Source organism: Rhineura floridana, chromosome 14 (genome assembly GCF_030035675.1).
Source record: "Rhineura floridana isolate rRhiFlo1 chromosome 14, rRhiFlo1.hap2, whole genome shotgun sequence".
NCBI lineage: Eukaryota > Metazoa > Chordata > Lepidosauria > Squamata > Rhineuridae > Rhineura > Rhineura floridana.
In genome coordinates, this window is record NC_084493.1 from 4,952,646 (window position 1) to 4,979,891 (window position 27,246).

The 27,246-nt window shown below is 43.6% G+C and overlaps 1 protein-coding gene and 1 non-coding gene across 3 annotated transcripts in view; one reads left to right on the forward strand and one right to left on the reverse strand.

Annotated features, from left to right (window-relative positions):
* The window catches only part of MCTP2 (multiple C2 and transmembrane domain containing 2), a 149,657-nt gene that overhangs the window by 18,983 nt on the left and 103,428 nt on the right, over positions 1-27,246 (forward strand). For both annotated transcript variants that reach the window (XM_061595211.1, XM_061595212.1), the window contains exons 3-8: positions 3,363-3,428; positions 6,311-6,419; positions 19,520-19,662; positions 21,990-22,066; positions 22,711-22,822; positions 24,365-24,400. In XM_061595211.1, the coding sequence (XP_061451195.1) occupies positions 3,363-3,428; positions 6,311-6,419; positions 19,520-19,662; positions 21,990-22,066; positions 22,711-22,822; positions 24,365-24,400 (543 nt within the window). The remainder of the gene's footprint in view (positions 1-3,362; positions 3,429-6,310; positions 6,420-19,519; positions 19,663-21,989; positions 22,067-22,710; positions 22,823-24,364; positions 24,401-27,246) is intronic.
* Positions 25,799-25,917, reverse strand: LOC133370122 (5S ribosomal RNA). Its single transcript, XR_009759074.1, has one exon. It is a non-coding gene; the product is annotated as a 5S ribosomal RNA (ribosomal RNA).

Consider the following 27,246-nt stretch of genomic DNA (forward strand, 5'->3'; position numbering starts at 1 on the left):
CAGGGGCTGTCTAGGGGGGACCAAAACATGCACACCCAGTAAACACGTGCACACCCCATATTACACAGCATAATACAACAAACCTATTATTAGGGATGGGGGAGAAATTTGATTCAGTTCACATTTAAAAGTGAACCTACCTAATTTGCACTGTCCAAAACACTACATGAATTGAAGCACAGCCATCCTTTGAAATTCGCACTTCTCCAAATTTTACATTGCAGTTCTCTAACCAATTAATGAGTGCAAAAATGGATATACTGGAACCGTGTGTCAATAAAAATGCATACCTTTGTGAATATAAAGTGCAAACCTGCATTTTGCTTTGCAAAAATGTGTATATGGGCAAGATTGCATGCAGAAAAAGTGTATTTTGGGAGAATTTTGTACTGTACTAAAATGCTCATGTCTTTTTTATGAGGCCTTTGTAAAATGAATAAATTACAAACTGGTGTTTGTGCACTGAAATTAACACTGAAAAACTGAAATTGACATGCCTGCCCATCCCTGCTTTCACAGTCACAACTTCCACACCTGTAGAGAAAAGCGAGCATGGAGGCAGGTTGGACTGGTGAAGCAAGGACAATGTGTTCTGCTCACCTGCATGATGCCCAGTATCCAGCTTTGCCAACCCAATCACAGGGCAGTTGATGTGGACACAGGGCAGGGTGTGGCCTGCGGAAAATCCCCACGAGGTGTGGGGCATGCATAAGCCTAAGGCTCACGTAGACTCATTTTTATGGTTTATAGCACTAAACCAGGGATAACCAATATGATGCCCTCTGGATGTTATTGGACTACAACTCCCATCATCCCTAACGTCAGCCATGCTGGCTCAGGCTGATCAGAGTTGGAATCCCAACAGCATCTCGAGGGCGCCACATTCGCTACCCCTGTGCTAAACCACAGTTTAGCCCTGCAAGAATGAGCGTAGGTGAACCTTGGCTTATGCACTCTCCCTTCCTTCTCTGGTGTGACTACAAAGTGGAATTTATAAGCTTTCTCATAAATTAACCATAGATGGTTGTCTGCATGTTAACCTCTTGGCTAATTTTAATTAAAGCTTGTGGAAACATGTCAGCTTTATAAAGCAGAGATCTATGGTGCTGCCTTCTGGATCCCTTCCTTTCCATCAGCTGATAAGGGAGAAGCAGCTCACAAGGAAAAAGTCCTTAGCTGTTGTGCAGAGTGTGCAGTTGCAGCTCCTTCCTCTGCAAGAAGAACCAAGCAAAAGTGGCAAATGTCTTGGCAGAGAGGTCCACCTGTATTCTTTGCAAATATGCAGAAAGTTCCCATGCATTTTTGCAGTTGCATGCATGCAGTTTTCAGGATGCACTTGCGTGCTGAAGTTTGTGACTTAATAGCTGCAAGGTAGGGCTTGAAGTTGAACTGTACATTGGTATTGTTTACATTTTTCTGCTGCGATTTCAGAGTTCTTGTTAAAGAGCTTTCTTTTTAGCCTCACCCAAACTTATTGTAAAAAAAAAAACCCTATGAAGAAGACAGAATGAGAAACTTTCCTAGAGTTTCTACTCCCTTGGTGATGGTTTAATTTTTTTAGAGGACTTGAGTGTAGACTGCTGAATATATGTCGATCATGACTTAGCATTTCCCAAAACCATTAAACAAGTAGGTTGGGGCATGAAACGTTAAACCTGGGACTCCAGAACACTTTGCCATGTCCAAATCTTTCTCCCCCCACATTCAATTCACAACTACTTCAGTTTTTTTTTTTAAAAAAATGACTGTATAAAATTGCTCATAACTTTTCTCCAAATTGTAATTAGCAGTAGTGGCTTGCAAGGCAGTGGTGGTGGTGGGCTACACACCTGATTTCTAGATGGCAAGCATCGCTGCCTCTTACTGGAGGGGAGGGGCAAGGCACAGGGAGCACAGGGCGGTGCGGGTGCGGCGGCAGAGTCAGTCCAACATTGCTACCAGTGTTCCCATTGCAGGTGCACCGTGCTGTGCTCCCTGCATCTTGCCCTTCCCCCTCTCCATAAGTGGCAGTGACGCTTGCCATCCTGAAGCCAGGTGCGCAATGCAGCCCTGCCTCCTGAAATGATGAATGGAGGTGAGAATGCCTGAAATTTGACTTGATGGAGGTACGACTTGGCAAAGCAGTTGCAGGCGTGTTGGTTTGTGCTTGGGTATAGAATTCAGCTTCATCAGAACTCCTTTTTAATTCCAAATGGAAATGCCCTTCTAATGCTATTTGTTCACGGGGACCGACCTACAGAATCGTTCTGTCCATGTGGAGTTCGATGGGCACACATTTAATGTGGCATTGATTCTGCCAGTCTTGATTTCTGGTGACTACTGTTAAATTAGCTTGTAGTGTTGGTTTTAAAAAAATATTTCTTAGTGATGCTATCTGCATTACTGCATATCTAGAACATAAGAAGAGCCTGCTGGATCAGGTCAGTGGCCCATCTAGTCCAGCGTCCTGTTCTCATTGTGGCCAACCAGATGCCCATGGGAAGTCCACTTGCAGGATCTGAGTGCAAGAGCACTCTCCCCTTCAGAGGTTTCCAGCAACTGGTATTCAAGCATACTGACTCCGACAGTGGAGGTAGATGATAATATTCCATTATTAGTATTATTATTTAAACCTGTTAGTTCCTTGTTACCCATAAAAGGTTGCCGAGTGACTTTCGACGTATTTAAAAGAATAAGCATAAGTAAAAATACGGTATAGTGAAGACACATGGAAATCCTACAAATCCACATACACACATCAAAAGAGACATTTAATTGACTGAATGTTTAAATGTTTTGTAAACTACTTAGACTACAGTCCTGTGCATAATTATCTAGGGACAAGCTCCATTGAATCCAGCGAGGCTTGCTTCTGATTAAATGTGGAGTGTAATCTACTGTAAGCAATGCTTAGTACAAGCATTGCAAAAGAAGGAAGGAGATATTTGGGACAGGTGTAAAATTTGCTGTTGAAGACGAGGATAGCAGAACAGGTCAAACAGCATTATTAAGTGTTGGGACTTCAGAATCCCTCCTGTTGGTTTTTTTTCATTAGGAACATGAGGCAAAAGGAGGCATGTCTTCTCCCTGTGCATAATTAGACTGAATTCACTCCCACAGTTGTCAGTAATGGCCACCAAGCTTAGTTAGCTTCAAAAGAGGATTAGACAAATTCATGGAGGACAAGGCTATTGACGGCTATTAACCATGATGGCTCTGCAGTGTGAATTGGTGTGCTGGTGTGCAGTGTGTCTGAGCTTGGCCAAATATAACCCTTTCTCTGGTTTATTGCACTTGGTTAGAAGCCTGTCATCAAACCATTGAGCAACAGTAATGCAATGTCAATACAACCTCTGTTACATAAAGGCCTCTTTGTTTTGCAGCGCTCGTGTGGCGGAGGTTCCAACCTCAATTCCTCTTGTTCTTCTCAGCTATTTGACGAGCAACCGGTGAGTGGTTTTTCAAAAAATGTTTTGAAGACCAGACAACAAAGGCTGAACAAGGGTTTATGTTTCAAATACCAGGTGCAAATCCTAAAGAGCTTGTATTCACTGAAACCCCCTTGGTTGGGTCTACTTACGGGTGTTGCATAACAGCTCAGAATGTGGAAGAACTGTGGATCCAATTAATAGGTTCTCAATATAACTGGTAGAGGAAGGGGCATAATAATTAAATAAATAAATAAATAAATAAATTTTATCCACCCTTTACCTGGAAGTCCCAGGGCAGGTTACAACCATTTTAAAATAAGGCATTAAAAACAATGAAAAATGTCCTAAAATCACAAAATAGGGTGGGTCCTAAAAATATACATTTCAGGTGTCAAAAGGCTAGGGTAAAAAAGGTGCATCTTTAGCATTCATCTAACACTTTACAGCAGAGTTGCCAGATGTACTTTGGTGGGGAAGGAGTTCCACAATTCAGGGGATGCCACAGAGAATACCCTCTCCCGGGCCACCTCCTGAGCTTCTAAAGGTGATGGAATTACCAAAAGGCCCCCCTTTGCTCATCTCAACACTTGAGTGGATCTGTAGGGAAGGAGGGGGCCTCCCAGATACTCGTTTAGGGCTTTAAACACCAACATAAGCACCTTGAATTGAGCCCCATTGCTATTTTAAAACGGGTTATATGAGTTCTAAAGGGAACCCCAGCCAGGAATCCGGCTGCTGGTTTTTGGACCAGTTGAAGTTTCTGAGTTGTCTTCAAGGGCAGCCCCATGTGGAGTGCATTGCAGTAATCTAGTCTGGAAGTTACCAGAGCATGGGGTACTGTGGCCAAGTCACCTCTGTCTAAAAGGGGCCGAAGCTGGCAAACCAGCCGGAGCTCAAAAAAGTAATTACTAGCCACTGAGGCCACCTGAGCCTCCAGTGACAATGTTGGATCCAGGAGTAGCCCCAAGCTGTGGGCCTGTTCCTTCCAGGAGAGAGCAACCCCACGCAGAACATGCTGTCTCTCCACCTCCCGGACATGAGAACTCTGGCCAATAACGTCTCTGTCTTTTCAGGATTCAGCCTCAATTTATTGGCCTACATCCAGCCCATCACCGCCTCCAAGCACCAGTCCAGCACCTCAACTGTCTCTGCTGATTCAGATGGAACAGAGAGAGAGAGTTGGGTGTCATCTGCAAATTGAGAGGCTGCGGCTTGGTGGTACAGCATCTGCTTTGCATCCAGAAGTTTCTAGGTCAATCCCTGGCGTCTCCAGGTAGGGCGACTCGAGACGCCTGTCTGAAATCCTGGAGGAGCCACTGCTGACCTGGATGAACCCCAGTGGTCTGACTCAGTATAATGCAGTTCCCTGAAGTTCCTTCTTCCCCGAAACTGGCGCCTTAGGGTGCTCTCACGTTGTTTCCTGCAGAAGTAACCCTGGGCTGTATTCAGCTAAGTCCTGCTCAGAATGGACCTGTTGAAATGAACCCGAGTAAGGGTCTACTCTGAGTAGGAGTAGTGTTGAATACCACCTCTTGTCTGCAGCACCAGTCCCTGCTGGCATGGTGCCTAGGAAGCTGCTGTGTACTTAGTCAGGCCATTGCCCTGTTTAGCTCAGCATTGTCTACACTGACTGGCAGCGGCTTTCCAGGTTTTCAGACTCGCCCAGCCCTGCCTGCAGACGCTGGGGATTGATGGTGGGACCTTCTGCATGCAAAGCAGATGTACAACCTTCCCTTCCTCTGTCCCCCTCCAACTGCACTGAGAATCGAACTGTACACGGTTCTCCCTGTCCCCATTTTATCCTCACAAGAACCCTGCGAGGTCGGGTAGGCTGAGAGGCAGTGACTGGCCCAAGGGCACCCAGTGAGCTTCATGGCCCAGTGGGGATTTGAACCCTGGTCTTGCAGGTCCTAGTCCAGCACTCTACAGCCCTTGTGTTCATGTTACTTCTGCAAATGTGAATTTAGGGATACGTACTTGTCAGAACAATAGCCTAGTTTTAGAAGATGCAGCCAAACTGTCTTTTGGTCATTGCAAAGGTGCTTCTTGCTAACATGCTCCAGATCCCTCCCTCCTTCCTTCCTAGTTCAAATGGCCTGTTACCTCCAGCCCAGAATTGGAGGTACAGTTCAAGCTTCTGTTTCCAATTCTGGTTTGGAGGTAATCGATGGTTTGTGCGAGCCTGGAAGAGAGGGGATGAGTTTGAGTGGGAAGGGCAGCTTGTGAGCACAAAGACTCTCCCCAACAACCAAGCTACAACTGAATTGTAATGTGAGCACAAGACTTGGTTTACTTATTTTAAAATGGCTAAATCTCCCTTCATCTACATGGACCCAAGGGCAGGGTACAACAATACCATCAACCGTAAAATATATTTAGAATTAGGAATGTGGCAGAATTTCAATTCAGTTCACATTTAAGGGTGTACCTACCTAATTCACACTTCCTGAAACAATACATGAATAGTAAAACAGCGCTCCTTTGAAAATCGCACGTCTCCAAATTTTGCAGTGTAGTTCTCCAGTCAGACACACACTAAAGTGTGCATAAAAATGCATATATTAGTGACTGTAATGTATGCAAAAATTTTACATTAGCGAAAATTGCTTTGCATACTTAGGTATATATCAGGGAAATTCGCATACAAAAATTAGAGTTTTACAGTAAAATGCTGATGAATTTTCATGAGGACTTTGGGGAAAAAAAGCAAACTGATCTAGAAATGTAGAGAACTGAAATTGACAGATTTGTCCGTAACGCATGGGTGAGACAAATATATAGTTCCACCTACAGTGGCCTTTCATGTGGTCCAAGCGCTCCAGATTCGCAGAACTGTGATAGGGAGGATGTGTGTATGCTTTATGAGAAGTGAAACTGATGTATCGTGTTCCCTTTCACAGATGCTTGAGGAAGGAAGTGATTGTTTGAGTAAATTGCCCAGCTCATTTGCATATCTCTTAACGATACATCTGAAGGAAGGCAGAAACTTGGTAATCAGGGATCGCTGCGGTGAGTCAGTCTCTTGCTCAATATACGGTGTTGATTTCTAAAAAAAATGTAAAGACACCAGAATGGTTCCTGAACTGAACTCTAGAGGGTAATGTCTTTAACTCCAAGGGCTGAGTTGACAGCTTGCTGTGTGCCCAAGGACTGGAATATATCCACATCTTAGTACAAGTACGGAATTTTGTATAGATATTCTTGGTTTGCCTTGCTTGTTTTGCTGCTAGTCGTGAAACTAGTTTCTCTGCCTTCTGATTTCATGCTTTCACACCTATCTTTGCAGTAACAAGGACTAGAAGTTTGTTTGTTTGTTTTTTAGGAAAAAAATATTTCTCAGAATCCTGATGCTTGTGCCCACTACTGAATTTTGCATTTGATTGATTGAGTTTGTTTATATATGCCGCCTTTCTACAGCAAGCTGTGCCCAAAGCAGCCTACAACAAACATTGAAAATATCCAAATAAAAAGCACTGGGGTAAGGGAGAGAAGTCCATTTATAAAACAAAACAATACATCCAAACAGAACAGAACCTCAACATTTAACAAACAAAAGTACTTGTTCGTCTCTATTCGGCACTGGTTAGGCCTCATTTTGAGTACTGTGTCCAATTCTGGACCCCACACTTCAAGGAATGCAGACAAACTGGAACAGGTTCAAAAGAGGGCAACGAGGATGCTGTCATGCAGGAACCTGAGTCTCTCCAGATGTTTCTGGACTCCCAGCTCCCATCAGCCCCAGCCAACATGGCTGTTTAGGGATGATGGGAGTTGCAGTCTGACAACATCTGGAGGGCACACGGTGGCTACTTCCGCTCTGTTGCCTCCTTCCCATCTCACCCATTAAATATTTTAGGGGAAAAAATATTAACAGTTCTAAAAGTACCTTAACATCTGCTGGATGTTGTACAAAAATAAAGTGTGAAATGCTTCCTACATGCCATGGGAATGAGGAAGGCATGCACATAGGAGGACCGTAGCTCAGTGGTTAGAGCATCTGTTCTGCAGGAAGAAGGTCCCAGGTTCAGTCCCTGGCATCTCCAGATAAGGCAGGAAAAGACTCCCCTCTGAAACTCTGGAGAGCTGCTGTGAGTCAGTGTTGACATTATTGAGCTAGATGGACCAATGATGTGACTATATACAAGGCAGCTTGCTATGTTCCTGTGTCATTGGGAAGGGATGTAGCTCAGTGTCAGAGCACTTGCTTTGCAGGCAAAAGATTCCAGGTCCAATCCCTTGAATCTCCATGTAGGGCTGGGACAGACCCCTGCCTAAAACCCTGGAGAGCTGCTGCCAGTCAGTGCAGCCAATACTGAACAAGATGGACCAATGGTCTGACCTGGGATAAGGCAGTTTGCTATGTTCCTAGGAGGGTAGAGAGAACAGGGAGGAACAATGGCTGATCTGTTGAAAAGAACCAGAATGATGAAGGACATAACGAGGAATCACATAACGATGATTCTTTGAGACATGCACTGGCTGCCTATTTTATTTTATTTATTTATTTATTGTAAAATATTTCTATCCCGCCCTTCTACCCCATAATAGGGCACTCAGGGTGGCTTACAAAAATAAAATCTAACACGTACATACTAAAATTGTAAACAGTAAAATCACAGAAACATTAAAATAAATTAAAGTACATAAAATACAATTAAAATACATAAAATACAACACACACACACACACACACACACATATACATATATATAGGGAGTGGTACTAAAGGGACTACAAAGTTAAAATTTAATGTAGAAGGCATAGAATCAGTGTCAGGCTCTACCTTCGGTCCCTCCCAAAGGCTCCCCAGAACAAGATCGTTTTCGGAAGTCTCTGGAAAACCAACAGGGAGGGAGCAGAGGAGACTTCTTGGGGTAGGGTATTCCAAAGCTTGGGGGCCACAGCTAAAAAGGTTCTCTCCCACATGCCTGTCAGTCTAACATCTTTTATTCCAGGCATGCAGAGGAGACCAGAGGCAGATGATCTTAAATCCCGGGCAGGTACATATGGGCGTAAGCGTATGTTTCTGGGCCCAATTCAAGGTGTTGACCTTGGCGTTCTCACAGTGGTTAGGGTTATTTATTTATTTATTTTTGCTTCTTTGTGTATCGCTTAACACTTTTTACCACTGAACCACATTTGGCATTTTAGTTCACCCAGTTTGGGGAGATCCTTTTGGAGCTCTTTGTAATTGATTTTGCTTTTACAGTTTGGTGTCATCAGCAAACTTGGTCACTTCGCTGCTCACCCCTAACTCCAGGTCAGTTATGAACAAGCTAAAAAGCACATGGCTCAATACAGATCTTTAGGAGACCCCACCCCTCCATTGTGAGAAATGTCCATTTATCCCTACTCTCTGCTTTGTATTCTTTAACTAGTTACTGGGCTATCACAGGGCCCACCCTTTGATCCCATGATTCCTAAATTTGCTGAGGAGCTTTTTTTGAAAGTCCCAGACAGTGTCTACCAGATCACCCCTATCCATGTATTTGATGATGCTCTCAAAGAACTCTAAAAGATTTGTGAGGCAGGATCGACTTTTGTGGAAAGCTTAGAATCTGCATTTACGGTATGACTCTTATCTACAGAACACTGGGAAAAAAAGCTGTGATTGTTTTAGTGGTGCCCTCTTGCGGATGTTTTTTACACATTGCAGGAAAGACTGTGAAATGTTTTCAATGTTGCAAGGTAGCAGTGACAGACTAATGGAGCAATCCGAACTATAGGAAGCCAGCGCAATTTACCAACTGGGGCTTCCTCCTATTCCATACTCAGTTCAGGAGCAGGGCTACCCCTGGCTGAGCTGGACCAAGCCTGGCAGAGGAAAAAGAGCCTTTAAACAGTGGAGACTGGTGGCTTCAATGTCAGCGGGGCAGTGGATCTGCTTTGGGTTTTAATCTGAACTTTCAAGGAGCTATCCAAGCCTAAAAGTTCAGACTAAGACCTGGAGGGGATTCACTGCCCTACAGACATCAGAGCCACCAGTCTCCACTGCCTTTAAAATAGAGTTTGACTTACACCACCTTTCTTGTCAGTGTAAGTTCCTCTGGGTTGCTAGGTCATGTGACCAAGCTGAATGGAGTTTAGAACAGGGGTAAGTCTCCCCCTACCCCTCCTCTCCCTTGGAACACCTCCTTTTCAGGACTTACCCAGACCTTGCCTTCCAAGAGCGTATCTCCGGCTGAGTTGGGATGAGAGACTTCAGTCAGCTGAGCCCAGGCTCAGTCTGAGATTGTCCTGTTCCAAACTCCACTCATCCTAGCAGATCTGAGGGTGTGTGCACATATGTGTGGAGGCTCGCACATTTCTACAATTCTGTCATATCTTTATATGCTTCACAAATGGGCTAATGGTGTGCGTGTATGGTGATAGGGGAGCAATTGTCAGTGGGGAAATGGTACTGGCAGAGGGAAAAGGTTAATCCTGTCTCCTGTTAACTAGCTGTGTCTTGTTTGACTCCCATGACTGGCTACTTTGCAGATACCTATAGCAGCGGTTCCCAAAACTTTTTTCCCCCGTGGACCACTTGAAAATTGCTGATGGTCTCGCCGGACCCCTTAATAATTTTTTTCTGCCTGCTGTAGCAATTGTCATGCACTGTGCTAAGCTCTGTATGATTTTTAATTGCATTTTTATGGCTTCCTTTATTTCTTAAATGGTATTTTATTGTGCCACAATTTGTGTTCCATTGAATGCAATTAAATTAGATACAATTAAAAATCTATGTGACTATTTAATGTGGACATATGAAGCTCATGGACCACTGGTAGTGTATGGACCACAGTTTGGGAATCTCTGACCTGTAACATTAAAGTTCCCAGTAAGTGAAACAGGAAGACAGTTCCTTTTTAATCTCAGCTTCTTAAGTGCAGCCTCCGTGTTCAGAAGCAGTATATCTTACTACTGAGTTCTGGGGAAGAACAGTGGGGAAAGGGCTGTTGCTTCAGGTCCTGTTGCAGAGACGGCAACTTCCTGCAATCTCCCTTCTGTATAATTTCCAAGTTAATCTAAGTTCTTCCATAGGGAAAAAGAAAATCAGAAGAACTTGGATTATTTTCCCGAGCCCAGAAAAAAATGACTCTGTGGCATTTCCCTATTAAACTGAATGTGGGGAATTGGGGACAGTGGAAATTTTTAAGAGGCTGGAGAGGTAAGAACCAAAAGAGGACCTTGACTTGCAGAGGGTTCTTCAGGGGAGAGGGGCCTTCATGTTTTGTTTTTCTTTGTGGTTAAATTTCTGTCCTGCCCATCCTCCCAAATGTGCCCACTTTGGCAACCACCAATACGTTAAAATGCTACAATTAAAAGTAAAATACAGACAGATTTTGAAAAAATGAAAAGCATTTCCAACCACATACCCTCACAATAACTTCACTGTTGCCAGGAACGGCATCTTTCAGCAATCCAATGCCCGGGTGAACAGAAATGTTTTAAAATTTCTCTTGAATGTTAATGATGAGGGAGACAGGTGCGCTTTACTTGGGGAGGGGGGCATTTCACCAATGCGGAGCTACCACTGAGAAAGCCCTGTCACAGGTCAGAGGCAAAGAGGCAGCAGCCGGCAGCAACACCATCAATAGGGCCTCTCCTGCTGGTTGTAGGGCTGGAGATGATAGGTTGGGCACCTTTCTGCTGCATATTTGTCCCTGCAATGTTGTCAAAGTAGCCAGCCTAAAAATCTCTGGCTGACACAAGCTCCAGTTAGCCAGCAGAGACCTCTCTCCATGCAATGCACCACACTTGTCATATGGCATTTTTTATCCGATACCCTGGTTTGTTTAAGAGCAGATAATATTAAAGAGCAAAGTGGTGTACAGAACTTAAAATATAAAAAATAACACTGAATGGAATGAAATTGACTGCCTTCAAGTCCGTTCCGACTTATGGCTACCCTATGAATAGGGCTTTCATAGTAAGCAGTATTCAGAGGGGGTTTACCATTGCCTCCCTCTGAGGCTAGTCCTCCCCAGCTGGCTAGGGCCTGCTCAGCTTGCCACAGCTGCACAAGCCAGCCCCTTCCTTGTCTGCAACTGCCAGCTGGGGGGCAACTGGGCTCCTTGGGACTCTGCAGCTTGCCCACGGCTGCAAAGGTGGCAGGACACGTAACTCCTGAGCCGCTCCTTGTGGGGTGATCTTTAGCTGGCCCTTGACACCCAGGAGACACGAGCGGGGATTTGAATTCACAGACTCTGGACTCCCAGCCAGGCTGTCCTCCCCACTGTGCTGTTATCAAACCATTATTTCCCACGTTACTGTAAGTACGGAAAAAAATAACCCTATTGGGGAAGTGGTGGAATAGGAACATAGGATGCTGTCCGAGTCTTGCCATTGGTCTATATCCAGCTTTGTAGTGGCCCACTTTCACTGACTGTCAGCAGCTGTCCAGGGTTTCAGGCGGGAGACATTCCCTGCCCTGTCTGGAGATGCTGGGGATTGAACCTGGGCCCTTCTACATGCAACACAGATGGCTCTACCACTGACCTACAGCCCATCCCTTCATTTGTATGCAGAAGGTCCCAGATTCAATCTCCCTGCACCACCAGGTCAGGTTGGGAAAGGGTCGCGTCAGGAAACCTGGACAGCTGCTGCCAATCGCTGCAGAGGGTGCTCAGCTAGATGGACCAATGATCTGACTCTGTATAAGGCAGCTTCCTGTTTTCCTTTGTTGTATTCTAACCTGCCCTGAGACCATATGATGTTGGGGAAGGCATGCATTGAATGAATGAAGGAATAAATACTTGGGTATTGCTAACTTTCCTTTCTGACACCAGTGGGCTGTGCAGAAATCTAGTATTTTTGAAAAGGGTTTGCCCTTGAAACAAAATCTGTTTATAGCCATTTCCATCTTTTACCGGGTATTTGACCAACCCATATGGAGTTGTTTTTTATTGCCCCTGAAATTATGACTGGAAGTATATTAATTTTTCCATATTATAATATATTTAACAGAGTTCTGGAAAAAAAGGAGAAGCAATAAAATAGTGTCTCCCGATTTTATTAACAGTTGTCTTTTATTTTAGTTTTTCTTCAGTATTTCCACAATTCTGTGATGAAACGTGATCCATGTGAATGTAGAGGAGAGAGAAAGAGACTCTGACCACATCCACACCAGGCATCTATTCCACTATAAACTGTCGTGGCCTCCCCCAAAGAATCCTGGGACGTGTAGTTTGTGAATGGTGCTGAGAGTTGTTAGGAGATGCCATATTCCCCTCGCAGAGCTCCATTTCCCAGAATTCTCCGGGAAGAGGGCCTGACTGTTAAATCCCTCTGGCCACTGGAATTCCGTCAGGGGAACAGGGGAACTCAGCACTCTTCAGAAACTACGCTTCCCAGGATTCTTTGCAGGAAGCCATGATAGTTTAAAGTAAATAAATGTCTGGTGTGGATGTGACCTCTCTCTCTCTCTCTGTGCGTGTGTGTGTGTGTGTGTGTGTGTGAAAGAGAGAGAGAGAGAGAGAGAGAGAGAGAGAGAGGTACTTGGGGAAATTTCAAGAAGCAATTTAAAATTCCTCTGGCTGTTCTCTTTCTGACCGCTAGAGGGCAGCAGGAACCATTTAAAATCACATCCTGGATGGCTTCATGGGCAACTAAATTCCATCTAAATACGGTCAGATGTGCTATTTCATCCTGCTTCTAATTTTGGGAATCCACAGATGCCAACAGCATTGAACGGAGGCTAGGCAGTTCTCTCCACTGAAGGAACTTTCCAGCAGTCTGCTCAAAATATATGCAAAGAGGCTAAAGGCAAACAGTGCTTATTGCCTAGTGCTCAAAACCTTCCTGTTTAGTAGCACAAACTCGACTAAAATGTGCTTGGAAGTTTCAAATTAGTTTAGGGCCCAAAACATGCAAACAAAATTTGATCTCTCTTGTTTGAAGCATAAGCATCCGTTCTGCTATCGAGGAGATGATAAAAACCCTACTTAAACTTAGTGCTTTCACGTGCTCAGGGGGCTCCACGTTGTTATCCTTACAACCATCTTGTAAAGTAGGGTTAGGGAATCTCTTTCAGCCTGAGGGTTGCTTTCCACTTCTGTCAGATGTCGTGGGGGGAGGAGGTCGGCTCATGTCAGTGGTGAGCGGGGCCAGATGCAGAAGTTAGAGGAGTAATGGATGTGACTCTGACCTTTTCACGACAGTCTCCATTCCAGCTGCGCAAGCGTCAGAGGTTGCTGCACGTACGCAGGCTCCTCCATCCAAGCAAGCAAGCAAGAGGCATGATTGGAGTCCATGGACGCATCCCAGCCGAGCAAGGCTCCTGAAAGAGGGCATGGCACAGGGCTGATGAGTATAGCCTGGAGAAGAGGGTGTGTGGTCTGGCGAGAGTCCTGAGCATCAGACAGAGGGACTTCAAGGGCTGCAGTAGGATCTCTTGGCCTAAGATTACCGCTCCCCCCAGTATTATTTTCCCCCATATTGCAGCTGATGGCAGGGAGAGACATGCAGAGAGCCTTGCTTGAGAATGTCTACTGCAGTGGATCCCCAACTTTTTCCTTGCACAGACTGCTTGAAAATTGCTCATGGGCTTGGTGGGCTATTTAATGATTTTTCTGCCTGTTCTAGCAAATGCAATGGGGAAGGGCCACAGCTCAGTGGTAGAGCAACTGTCTTGCGTGCAGAAGGTCCTAAATTCAATTCCTGACATCTCCAGGGAGGGCTGGGAGAGAAGCTGCTGCCAATCAGTGTAGACAATACTGAGCTAGATGGACCAATGATCTGACTCGGTATAAGGCAACTTCCTATGTAATGCAGTGCACTAGATCACTGTTCTTCAACCTTGGGTCCCCAGAGGTTGTTGGACTGCAACTCTCATCATTCTTGGCCATTGGCTAAACTGGCTGGGGTTGATGGGAATTTGAGTCCAACAACATCTGGGAACCCAAGGTTGAAGAAGAGTGATCTACTGAGGTGCATTACATAGGAAGCTATGATACTGTGTGAAGTGTTCTTTACAAACACACCATGGGCCACTTGAATGAATCTCATGGACCACAGTTTGGGAACCCCTGGCCTAGTGAGTTTCTGGCAGGGACTACATTTGGATCAGGGGCTTCTCAGTTTGTAGCTCAGCCAGGATGCATCTTTCTGGATCTTGAACATTTTTAAAACTGAGGGCAGCATCAAGGGGTGATTTTCACACACGAATGAGCCAGCCCAGCTCAAATGTCTCCAATAGAGCTTTCATGTAACCTCACATCATCTTGAATTTCAGTAGAGCCAGTCCTAAAGTCCATGCCTAGTTTTACATATGCAGCAGGATGCAGTGGCAGGCTTCTGTGATGATAGGATGGATCATACTGCTTGAGACTACAAGTGTGTGTGGGGGGAGGGTTTTGTGAATACTTCCATAAGTTAAAAACAAAAACTCCTTGCAAGTGGAAGAAGGGGAGGGATCAGGAAGAAATTCTCTGGTTCACCCTAATTTGCACTTTCTGAACCAGTGTGTCAGGTGTGGGGGATCTTTGGCCCTCCAGATGTTGCTGAGCTGCAATTTCCATCAGCCCTAGCAAGCATCGCCAATGGCCAGAGATTATGGGAGATGTAGTTCAGCAACATCTGGAGAGCCCTGCTCAGTATGTGATCTGAAGCATGGCTGGCCTTTGAAATTCTCCAAATGTTATGATGCAATTCTCCAACCAAAAAAATTACATCCAATACTTTGTGTAGGGAAAAGTGCATGCAACATACAAAAATGGTTTCTGTTAGGCAAAATTGCTTTGCAAAAATGCACTTATTAAGAGACATGCCCACAAAAATTCTGTATGATTTTTTGTGTGGACTTTTCTAAACATGTTCACAAGCTGATGCAGAAATGGGTGAGCTGAGCTTAAGATCTGGAAAAGTAAGGAACTGAGAGAAACCAAAATTGATAGATTTGTCTGTCCATATGCCAGGGAATAGGTAGGAGTAGAATCCCTTCCTAATGTGAGGAAGCATCAAAAAATGGCATCCCTTGCCTGCTCCACCCCCTCCAGATTCTGCCACCTTATTCTGCAGCAGGCACATCTAATACTCTTCGCATGGTATCAAGTGTTGTGAAATGAGTGAACCCATCTGTAATTCCACCTATGGTATCCCTGCTCTTTCAGACGAACAATTCAGGCTTTAGAATTCACCCTCCCCTCCCCTCCTTTCATAGATACCATTTACTTTTGTTAAATAAATTAGTTTAGCTGCTGTTTTGAATTTAACAACTTTTTTTTTGTTAACGCACAGCCCAAATTAAAAAAAAATAGCTTATATTCAAATTAGGAAGGAAGAACCTGGAATATTTTTTTTAAAAAACGAGAAGAGTAGTTTAACGTATGCAAGCATTAAGGAGGTTCCTTTGAAGAGCAAAAATGTGGTTCATCACCATTTTCTTCTCAGGTTGTGCTTGCTTGCATGGACAGATGCAGAAAGCATACAGGTTAGAGAAAACGCCTATGCAAAGTTTAAGTGGGAAGGTAACACATTTATTTTAATCTAGATCTTCGTTGGCTACTGGGTAGGATCTTGCCATAAATGGATAACTTAGCTATGGAAAGTGATGTAGGTGAGAGAACACACACACAAATTTATATATATATATATATATATATATATATGTATGTATGTATGTATGTATGTGTGTATATATATATGTATGTATGTATGTATGTATGTGTGTATATATATATATATATGTATGTGTGTGTATATATATATATGTGTATATATATATATATATATATAATTTTAACTCTTGGGTACGATTTTGGCAGCCGACTCTGTTTAAGTAAATGCCTCACAGCCCCCTTGCTTGTAAGACTGCCGATTATTGAGGTTAAAGCCCATCTGTTGGTTGACACGGAAGGCCCATCTTTTGCATGTTCTCAGTGTTACGTTCTCAGCCGAGTGAGCCTCCTTCCTGCTTTTGTTTGTCTCTCTTCCATCCTCTCTCTTACTGCTTGCCTAGTTGAGATGTTACTTTCTTGACAGTGAGACAGTTTTTTTTATTTTTTGCTTCGCTGGGGTTGGGGTGGGTGCGCAGAAGCCCCCCTCGCTTGCTGCGTTCTGTGCTTTTCTCTTGGTTGTCCAACCCCCCCGCGCCTCTCAATTATTTCCCCCTCACAATTAACGTTCTCCTAACTTGACACTCCTTCCCCTCGTTTTGGCTTTGTCAACTACTGTCCCCCCCTTTTTTCCCTATTAATTCCAGACATTAATATTTTCTTTCACGCAAGTGCCGCCGTTCACCCGTGAAACAGTTTGAACATTATGTAGCTGTCAAGATACCTAGGGATTACCCAGCGTGCTTTGCCTCCGTAAGTGACACCGCAGAGGCCTGGCTTCTGAGATGTTTATTTTGAGAGTAAGCTGACAGGCATGAAGTCCTGATCCCAGGGAGGCAATCTCATTTAATTAAAAGGCTCTTTCATTATAGTTCGCCTTCCCCCCTCCAACCAACCGCCTGCCAAACCCCCCACACATACACACTTAAAAAACCCCCACAACCAACCACCCTCGTTTCGCACGAACAGCATTGTTTTACAGTAAGGGAGCAACCGTAAAACTTCAGCGTTGATGCAAGAAACGCAGAATATCTCCTTAGAGATTTCCCCCCCCTTCTCTGTTTAGGAGGAGAAGGTTATTTTTGGATTTAATAATGTAGAAGCTGGAAAGAAAGAGACAGGAAAAAAAATCCACATTGTCTGTCTGTCTGTTTCCTTTTAAAAAGATGTTCTTTGTTTCACGATTCTTGATCCATTTAAGAAACAGATATGCGTCTGGACCAACCTGCTTTCAACCACTTTGTTCGCGTTTTCGTTCTGCCGGTTACTTTTCTGGTCTGCTCTCAATATTGCCTTTTTCAAGTAGTTAATCATTGAGGTGGTTTCTTTTAATTGTTATTAATACACCGGCAGCCTCTGCTTATCAGGAAGATAAAGGCCTTCTCTCCTCTTGTGTCTTCAGTCCCCCTCCTTCCTCTTAATTTTATTTTATTTTCCTAAGAAAGGAGAGATGAGACTGGAATATTCAAGAGAAATTAACAAAAGGACGGCGGCAAATCGCTCCTGTTCATCAAATTTCGGAGCGCAAAATATCCTCTGAAGGTTATTGGAGATACTTCATGCTCAGTGGTATTATCTGAGAAGCGTTGCCCTTCTATGAAATGTACAATGAGAGTCGTTCATTCTCTTTCTCATTCCCCCCCACCCGGTACATTCAATAAATGGGGATCCCATCTGAGTGGGCAAATCCATGGAAGCCTACATCTCTCTTTGGCTGAGGTGGGAAAGGACAAGGAGGAAATGAGGGGGAAAATGTTTTCCAATACTGGATGTAAGGTTCAATACTTGTTTCTGCTGCCCTTACCGTTTATTTAGGCTTAGATCAGCCTTCCCCAACCTGTGGCCTCTGGATATTACTGGGCTCTAACTCCACCATCCACCCTGACCGTTGACCATGCTGTCTGGAACTGGAGTCCAGCAACATCCGTAAGGCACTAGGCTGCGGGATGCAAGTCTTGCTTAGATCCTGAGAAGCACTTGGAAAAGGGGGATAGTGAAAAGGGACTCCACCCAGTTTGGGGTGTGTTTGCTCCTAGGACTGAGTTCAAGAGCAAGGAAGCTAAGTCAGGCCTGGCAGAGGTCAAGTTCTAGGAAGATAAAGTTAGACAAAGAAGGGGATAGGTCCAGATAAGAAAGGACAGTCAGATCAGAGGCCAAGGTCCAGCAAGCAGGCAGGGTGGCACCCTGGATAGCTCTAAGGCAGCGTTTCCCAACTAGTGGGCCACCAGATGTTGTTGGACCACAATCCCCATCTTTCCTGACCATTGGCAATGCTGGCTGAGGCTGATGGGAGTTGTGGTCCAACAACATCTGTGCCTAGTGTAGAAGTCAGGCAAGCAGGCTTGAAGGTTGCTCCAGCAAGCCTTGAGTGAGTCTTAAATAGGAGTGCAGCTTCCTCTCAACAGCTAGTCCTGCCCTTGATTGTTGGAGCCTCTTTTTAAGGGGCTCAACCTGTTTTAGGAGCTATTGACTCTGGTGGCAGAAAGGAGGCTTTGGTTTTACTATGGCTTCCAAGCTGGAGTCCTCAGAAGGCAATACAACCTCTTCAGGCCAGAGAGGCACTTCTATCTTACACTTCTGTGGTGCTGGAACTTCTGAGGAGATAGGGAAGCTGAAGGGTGGTACTGAGGGCAAATTTGCCTCCTGGTCCAAAAGATCCTCTGAATCCATGGCCTTTTCCCCTGAGGATGGTGAGCCTTGGATCATGATGGGGTCATCTTTGCCATAGCCCTCTGTGCTATAGCACATCCAGGAGGGTCCTCCAACCCTTCGAGGTGTTTTTTGAGGAGGAGTACCCATCTACCAGCCCCTTCCACACCTTCATTGCATTCCCAGGAACCAACAGTGATGGCATGATGATAGGTCTGTGCTGGTAACAAACAAGGCAATGGCTTTAAATGGCTAGGCCGGGTTGGTCATGATGCTTAAGATAGCGGCTTTATTTCGAACTTGTCTCTCCTCCATGAAGTTCAGAGGTCCATCTCCCCACTGCACCCTGTCATCACTTGACTGTTGGTTTTATTTTTTTACGGGTGTTACGCTCTTACAGACATTGTGATCCACGCTGAGACTGTTTTGACACGGAAGGATGGAATATAAATTTTTTTGGTAGGGAAAGTAAATAAAATACCATTGCACTATAGCTGGAGATGTGAAGGCCTGGAAAAAAAACTGGAAAAATTGAAGAAAAAACACACATTGGTTTTTCCTCTGAATTTTTCCAGGCCTTCATATCTCTTAATGATAGCACAACAAAAATGGAACATTTGTGGTATAAAAAGCTACAGGAGTTCAGCAGAAGGAAGCAGTATGCCCACCCTGAACCTTCTGCAGGTGCAACAATGTTAAAAATGGGAAACGGTGTTGAAAACAGGATCATGTATAACTGCCCCGATACCACCACGAGCACAAATCATCATGGGTGCACAATAAAAAGGATATCTGGAAGGGCTCTTAATTAACTTACTTCTTGGTCAATGCCATGGTACACAGTTTGGCAATGACTGGTTTAACATGATGCCAAGTATAACATTTTCCAGATTCGCTGAATTCTTTTTATTCTTCATTGTTAAGGCACAAGCGATCCATATGTGAAGTTTAAGCTGAATGGGAAGACCCTTTACAAGAGCAAAGTCATCTATAAGAACCTGAATCCTGTTTGGGATGAAACTGTCATACTTCCAATACAGGACCTTGATCAGAGACTTTACATGAAGGTAAATTGCTGATCAGAGCTGCAATCAAATCTTGCCTAAAATGGAGCAAGGGGTTGCTGTTTACCACCTTAAGCTAGTACCTCAGTTATGACATATTTTTTGTGCCTTATTTTAGTGTATATTTGAGATCTTTGTTTTAAATTGCCTATTTCATCACCCAGATAAAATATATTATAGGGCGGCTCATAAACACACAAATAAAACCTTCCAGGGAATTCTCTTTGAGATGTGATGTCTGCAAGCAGCTGACATTTTCAAAATGCAAGTCAGATGATCTTCTCAACTGCCATTGAATCAGTTTTTGAGAATGGCATCAGAACTTTGTAAATTCCCTCTCGAGTCAACATGTTTGCAGACTGAATCGGTTTCTGTTCAGAGCAGCTGTAGGGTACCTAACCTGTTCCTCTACCCATACGTAGAACACCCCCCACATATCAACCCCCATAGTTTAATCCAGCGTATTTCCTGTGTATATGGATGGGTCCTAATTCTTGCCGTAGTTCTTTTCCTGGTGGAAAGAGAGCAAGGCCAGACCAGTGACTAATGGAGAGGTTCAACTTGCCACAAATCACACAGCAGGAAGGAGCTAGATTTTTATAGTGCTGCAAAAGCCTATTTGGCCAGAGTTGATTATGTGATGAAAAAAAAGTTGTACGTGATGAGGAAAAAAAAGATCTTAAGTGATCAAGCTCATGAGTTCATGCAGAAGGTCCCAAGTTCAGTTCCTGGCATTTCCATGAAGGGCTAGGAGAAACCCATGTCTGAAACTCTGGAGAGCAACTGCCAGTCAGTGCAGACAATACTGAGCTAGGTGGACTTAGGTTGCATTCAGACAGCAGTTTATTCTGTTTTCCCAACATTTCCTTACCTCATAATTTCCACATTTTATTTGCTCTTTCACATGACTTAAAAACCACTTCTAGAAATCTGACGGAATATAGTGGACGTTGAATGTTCATTTCCATGTTAATTGCTTCCAGGAAAAATCTGTCCATAAGCCAGAAAATCATGGGAGTAAAGTGATGAAATTTGGGGCGGTACCAGCATACAGTTCTTTCCTGCCATTTTCCTGGGGAAATCATGGGGAAACAGAAGTGCGGAAAAGGTGGGGGAGCAGCGGCATGTCCAGTGATGTTCATTGTTGTGTCGTGCCACACCGCCTGGTGCGAATGAAATTTAGCATGACGTGGCAGTGTATCAGTCAAAAAGCCGCAGTTCCATAAGGCAACAGGTACTGCGGTGTGAAAGGAGTGGTCGCTTTCTGTGAGGAAGAGTAGGATAGAAATTAAAATAAAGGAATGTTAGAAATCAGGGCAGAAGCTCTGCCATTGTAATTAATAAAACTAACACAATAAACCCCATTGTCTGAATGCAGCCTCGGAATAAGTCAGCTAATATTCCTAACATTCTGTTGAAAACTGTCTCTATCCATAGTTAACAAGTCTTCAGGATACCAGTTGTGAGCACAGTCTATAGCCAAAAAACACCTATTTCTGGGCACAATCTCAGCGGATACTTTAACTATTGGTATGTTAGGAACCATCTGTTTGAGGGCGGCAAAAACAGGATTTATCCCTTAAAAAAACTTTAAAAGTTGACAGCTTGTCAGGTTCTCATTTCTTTTGAGTATTTTTTTAAAAAATGTGTTCATAGTTTTTTTTGAAACTAACAAAACTACATTTTATAAAATAATGAAAATTTGATTTTAACAAAACTTGAGTGTTTTTGGTTGATAAAAGCCAACAATAAAATAGGATGGGGGTGGGGGAAAGGGGAGAAGTACTTTGAATACTTCTTAAAACTTTTCAGTGACTTGCAACACTAAACCATGGTTTGCTGGACAAACCATGAGTTGTCTCACAGCTGAGCAAACCCAGACCACAGCTCGTTTCTCCAAAATGTGGTTTGTTTTCCATTTGTCTTGGCTCTAACATGGTGAGCATCTGGGGTGGAGTAGCCAAGCAAAGCATGGTTAAGCAAAACTGTTGGGTTCAGACATAACACCAAACTAGAGTTTAAAGCAAGCCATGGTTTGTAAGCTAACAGCAAACCATGTTCACAAAAAACAAACTGCGGTTAGTCTGCTAGTCTGGGATGGGTCATTCAGACAAGTCATACTTTAGCTAAACAAACCATAGCTTAGCATTGTGCTTGAACCAGGTCAATAAACAATAATAAAAAGGCAATCAACGATTGCTTTTCGCATGAATTGCAGAGCCAGACATGGAACTAAATGAAAACAAATTGCTCTTTCATCTGACAGGCAAAAATTGTTTTCAGATGTCCAGATACATATTTTCCCCCTCTCCTGTTTCCATATGCATTAGGTATACGATCGAGATTTAACCTCTTCAGACTTCATGGGTTCAGCTGTTATTACTCTTGGTGAGCTGGAACTGAACAGGTACCTTTAACGCTTATTACAAATGTATGTGGTTTATTTAGACATGCTGGTTATCCATTATATGAGTCTTGAAATGCCTAAAACTAATCTAGCTTGCTGAATCTCTTTCCCTCTTTTTTCTTTCTCTTAAAATTAAAAACGGAGGGATTCTTAAACCATCCAAGTTTACAGCTTGCTGATGAACTTCAAGATGATATTATTTAGAAATCTAATATTATACTTCCACTAAGACTTCTAAATTAATCATTAGAAACACTGAAGAGAAACAAAAGAAACAGCACAATGATATAGAGCAGAGGTTCCCAAACTGCGGTCCATGGATCACTAGTGGTCCACGAGCTCATTCAGGTGGTCTGCAGCATGTCTGTATTAAATATTCCTATTGATTTTTAATTGTATTTTATTCTTTCTTTTATTTCTTATACTGTTTTGTTGTATTACAATTTAAACTGATAATATTGAAATCATGCAGGTTAATAACAATGGCCTACAGAGAACAGAAATAGCATCTTGATGGCACCAACTATTTAGTGGCTGTATGCTATGATCTTAATGGTAGATGTTGGCTAAATAAATTCCATTTTAGCTGTGATTCCCGTTGTCAGTGCTTATCACTTTACCACAGGCTCCTTTTCTGCTTTCAGGACTATTGAGAAGATCCTAAAACTGGAAGATCCAAACAGCTTAGAGAATGACATGGGCGTGATTGTGTTGGACTTGAGACTAGCTGTAAAACAGGGAGATATTAAAAGAAATGTAAGAGGTCCAAGAAATTTTTCTTTCTTGTTCCCCTGGCAAAATAGCTGCTGGTAGGACAGGTGGGAATATGGACAAGTGTCTGTGGCAGGTACCGGAGGCAGGTAGGACAAGTGCATTGCATACAGTGGTGCCCACTCTGTGCAGAGTCAGAGCTCAGGGACAGAGCACGTGCTCTGTGTGCAAAAGGTGGTCCTAAATTCAATCCCTGGCTACTCCTTTGGGAACTTTCAAGAATGGCTTTGAAAGGAGCCCGCATCACTTTGCCCCTCACCTTTCTGTACTTCACTGGTAGACCATCTACTCTTCATCTCGATGAAGATGTCGACCCAGTGTGCAGCGGCTGTGAAAAAGGCAAATTCTATTGAAAAATAAAACTGCCGGTATAATAATACTGTTATAAAAATCTATGGGACGGCCGCATTTGGAATACTGTGTACTGTTCTGGTTGCCTCACTTCAGAAAGGATACTGTAGAGCTGGAAAAGGTTCAGCAAAGGGCAGCCAGAGTGATCAGTGGGATGGAGCAGCTCCCCTATGAGGAAAGGTTTGCAGGATTTGGGACTTTTTAGTTAAGAGAAAAGGCAAGTCAGAGGTGACATGATAGAAGTGTATAAAATTATGCGTGGCATGGAGAAAGTGGACAGAGAACAGTTGTTCTCCCTCTCCCATAACACTAGAACTTGTGGACGTTCAATGAAGCTGAATGTTGGAAGATTCAGGACAGACAAAAGAAAACACTTCTTCACACAGCACATAGTTAAACAATGGGGTTCGTTCCCACAAGAGGCAGTGATGGCCACCAGCTTGGATGGATTTAAAAGAGGATTAGACAAATTCATGGAGGAAAAAGCCATCAGTGGCTACTAGCCATGATAGCTGTGCTCTTCTTCCATAGGTGGATGCAGTATGCTTCCAAATACTAGTTGCTGCAAACCTCAGGAGGGCAGAGTGCTCTTTGCACACAGGTCCTGCTTGTGGGTTTCTCATGGACAACTGGTTGGGCACTGTGAGAACAGGATGCTGGACTAGATGGGCCATTGGCCTGATCCAGCAGGCTCTTTTTAAGTTCTTATGAGTACAGAAGGTCCCAGATTTAATCCTTACAATCTCCAGCAAGAGCTGGGAGAGATTCCAGTCTGAAGCCCTGGCGAGCCGCTGCCACTCAGTGTAGACAACACTAAGCTAGATGGACAACTTTCTCTGTTTCTGTGCTCAGCAGCAGAGCATCTGCTTTGCGTGCAGAAGGTCCCAGGTTCAATCCCTGGCATTATCTCCAGGTAGAGCTGGAGGTGACTGTTATCTGAAATCCTGGACAGCGTCTGCCAGTCAGTGTAGACAATACTGTGCTAGATGCACCAATGATCTGACTCGGTTCCTATTTTAATTATGTTCCCAGTGAAGGAAGCCTTTGGGAACCATTGTTTTAAGTGGCTAGACTCAAAGGCTAGACTCAGTCATTAACTGTCCCCACCTTTTTCTCTCTTCCTGCCTTCCATCCTTGGTTACTTCATGTTACACCATTGGGACATGACAAAAATAGAGATGGGCAAACCGAAGAAAGCGCTCTACACCCAAGGTAAGTTGCCTTCCATCCCCGCCAACATGGACTTCCCCATTTCTTCTAACCCACAAATAGGGAGGGGGGACAAATTCAATTCAGTTTGTATTCAGACCTAGCTCTATCAAGTTCACACTTTCCATAACAATATGAGATCCGAAACACAACCATCCTTCTAAATTCGAATGTATCCAAAATTTGCAAAGCAGTTCTCCGACCAACCAATTTACAAAAATGCATATACCAGGGGAAAGTATTCATAAAAATGGACATGTTAGTGAAAGGAACATAAAATTTCATTATATTAGGAGAAATTGCTTGCAACAATGTGTACATTAATCAAAACTGCATATAAAAATGTGTCAAGATTCTAAAGAATTTTCATGAGAATTTTTCAACAGAACAAAACCAAACCCTGCTAAATGCTGCAGAAATGTGGAGAACTGAATTTAAGATTGGGAAAATGGGAAAGAGAGAGCCGAAATTGACTTTCCTACTTCCAGCCCGCAAAAGTATTAAGTTTTTACATAGAAGCTCCATTGCATTGCTAGAAACCAGTTCACAAGATGCTTGTGGTAATTAAAAGCAGAAGAATGGCTGAATCAGAGCAAAGGTCCACCTAGTGCAGCACTCTTGTTTCCATTAGCGAGGGCTCTGATTATTGGCTCAAGCTTCTCCTACCTTGACAAAAGAGGACCAATGATCAGGATCTATCCAGCAGGAGGGTTGCATTTTCTTCATCTTCTTCTGAATTGAAATCTGGCATCCTGGTAGCTTTTGGGACAGTGCCTCCATGCAGTGTGCCTCATGTTACAACAGCCTTGTCCATCCTGATCATCTTTAGATGTCTTTGCACTACTACTTCCATCAGCCTGTGCTGGTTTGAACCGATGGGTTTTGTAGTAATAGTACAAAATATCTGGAGGGCACCCATTTGGGGAGGGCTACATTGCGGTAATGATAGCCTTTCTGCCAAAAGTGGGGTATGCAGGTGCCGCCACCATCAGCAGGGCTTGCAAAGGCACAGGACTTCTCAAGCACTGACCATCAGCTGATCAATGGCTCCTGCACAGTCATTATACACCCCATTGATCACTGAGATCATCCAGAGGAGAGCTGTTAGTTGTGCCTCATGTCTCAGAGAAGCTGAAGTGGTTTCAGACATCCTGCTGGTCCCATGCTGTGGAACACTATTTCAGCAGAGATTTGGCAGGCATCCTCCCTGCTAACTTACAGATGTCTCTTGAAGTCCTTGAACAGGATGACAGGCCTATTCAGTTGTTTATTATTTATTTGTTGTTATATGCCTTCAAGTCGATTATGACTTATGGCAACCCTATGAATCTTTTTGGGATATATTCAGAGGGTTTTCATAGTAAGAGGTATTCAGAGGTGGTTTACCATTGCCTTCCTCTAAGCCTATGGCACCTGGTATTCCCAGGTGGTCTCCCATCCAAGTACCAACCAGGCCTGATCCTGCTTAGCTTCCGAGATCAGACGAGATTGGGTGTGTTCAGGGTTGTATGGCCGTAGGCTTTATTTATATAAGACATTTATATACCACTTAGTCATTAACATTTCTAAATGGTGTATATAAAAATAAACCACACAGATAATAAAACAATAAAAATGTATCCTAAAACTGTCTTAAAATGCCTTCTAGAATAAGAAATTCTTAAACTTTTTTTCAAGATGAGCCAGTCATATTAATGATTATATTGTTTTTAGGGTATTTTATGCTTTATGGTACTTGTACATTTTGTTGTATACTGCCTTGATATTTGGAGAGCCAGTGTGGTGTAGTGGTTAGACCATCAGACTAGGAGCTGTGAGACCAGGGTTCGAATTCTCACTCAGCCATGGAGCTGGGGCCAGTCACAGTCTCTCAGCCTAACCTACCTCACAGAGTTGTTGTGATGATAAAATGGGGAGTGGGGAGAACCGCGTGCGCCACCTTGATTTCCTTGGAGGAAAGGTGGGATATAAATGTAATAAATAAATAAATAAAGAAATAAGCACATCTCTAAATAAATAAATCAGGTGATCATTGGTGCTCGCAAAAGCACTGTGCTTTTGGCTGTGTGCTTTCATTTCATGTCAAGTGATTGACATATGGGGGCCCCCGCCCACCTATCAAAATGGCCTGTGAGGGCTAGGGGACCGAGGCATCTGGCATGCTGGGTGGAAATGTTTCCCTACTCCTGATATCCCATTCAAATCTGTTTTATTTTTTAACCTGGGGGGAGGGAATACTTAGCATATTCTTGAAATAATCTCTTTTTCTGGAAGTTCTCTCTCAGTTTTGTTCTTCTCTGTCTTCTCCCCAATGTGGCCCAATGGCTTGGGTAACGCTGGGGCACTCATGGAGTTATTGGAGAAACAAACGAGTGAAGGACAGGCTGTGTTCTCTGTGGGCATCCATATAAGCTGCTTGTTCCCAAACTGTGGTACGTGAACCACCAGTGGTCCGCAACCTTCATTCAGGTGGTCCACGATGTGTCTGTGAAGAACACTTAGAATGTGAATATTTTGGGATTCAAATTGTAGTACAATAATATGCAATATAGGAAATAAAAGAAGTACTACAAATATAATTAAAGTTATCTAGCATTACAATCCCTACAAGAGGCAGAAAAATCATTTTAAGACAGCAATTTTGAAGGGGCTGTGAGTGAAAAAGTTTGGGAACCACTGATATAAGCCCTTTTCTCCATATTTAACAAAAATTGTCCACTCGTTTATTCCTGAGAATACAGGTGATATTTCCCCCAAAGAGTTATCCACCCTTTCCCTTAAGGTGTTCAGGATAGACATCTCTCCCCCCACTCATTTCATCTCTGCAACAACCCTGCAGGGTAGTGCCC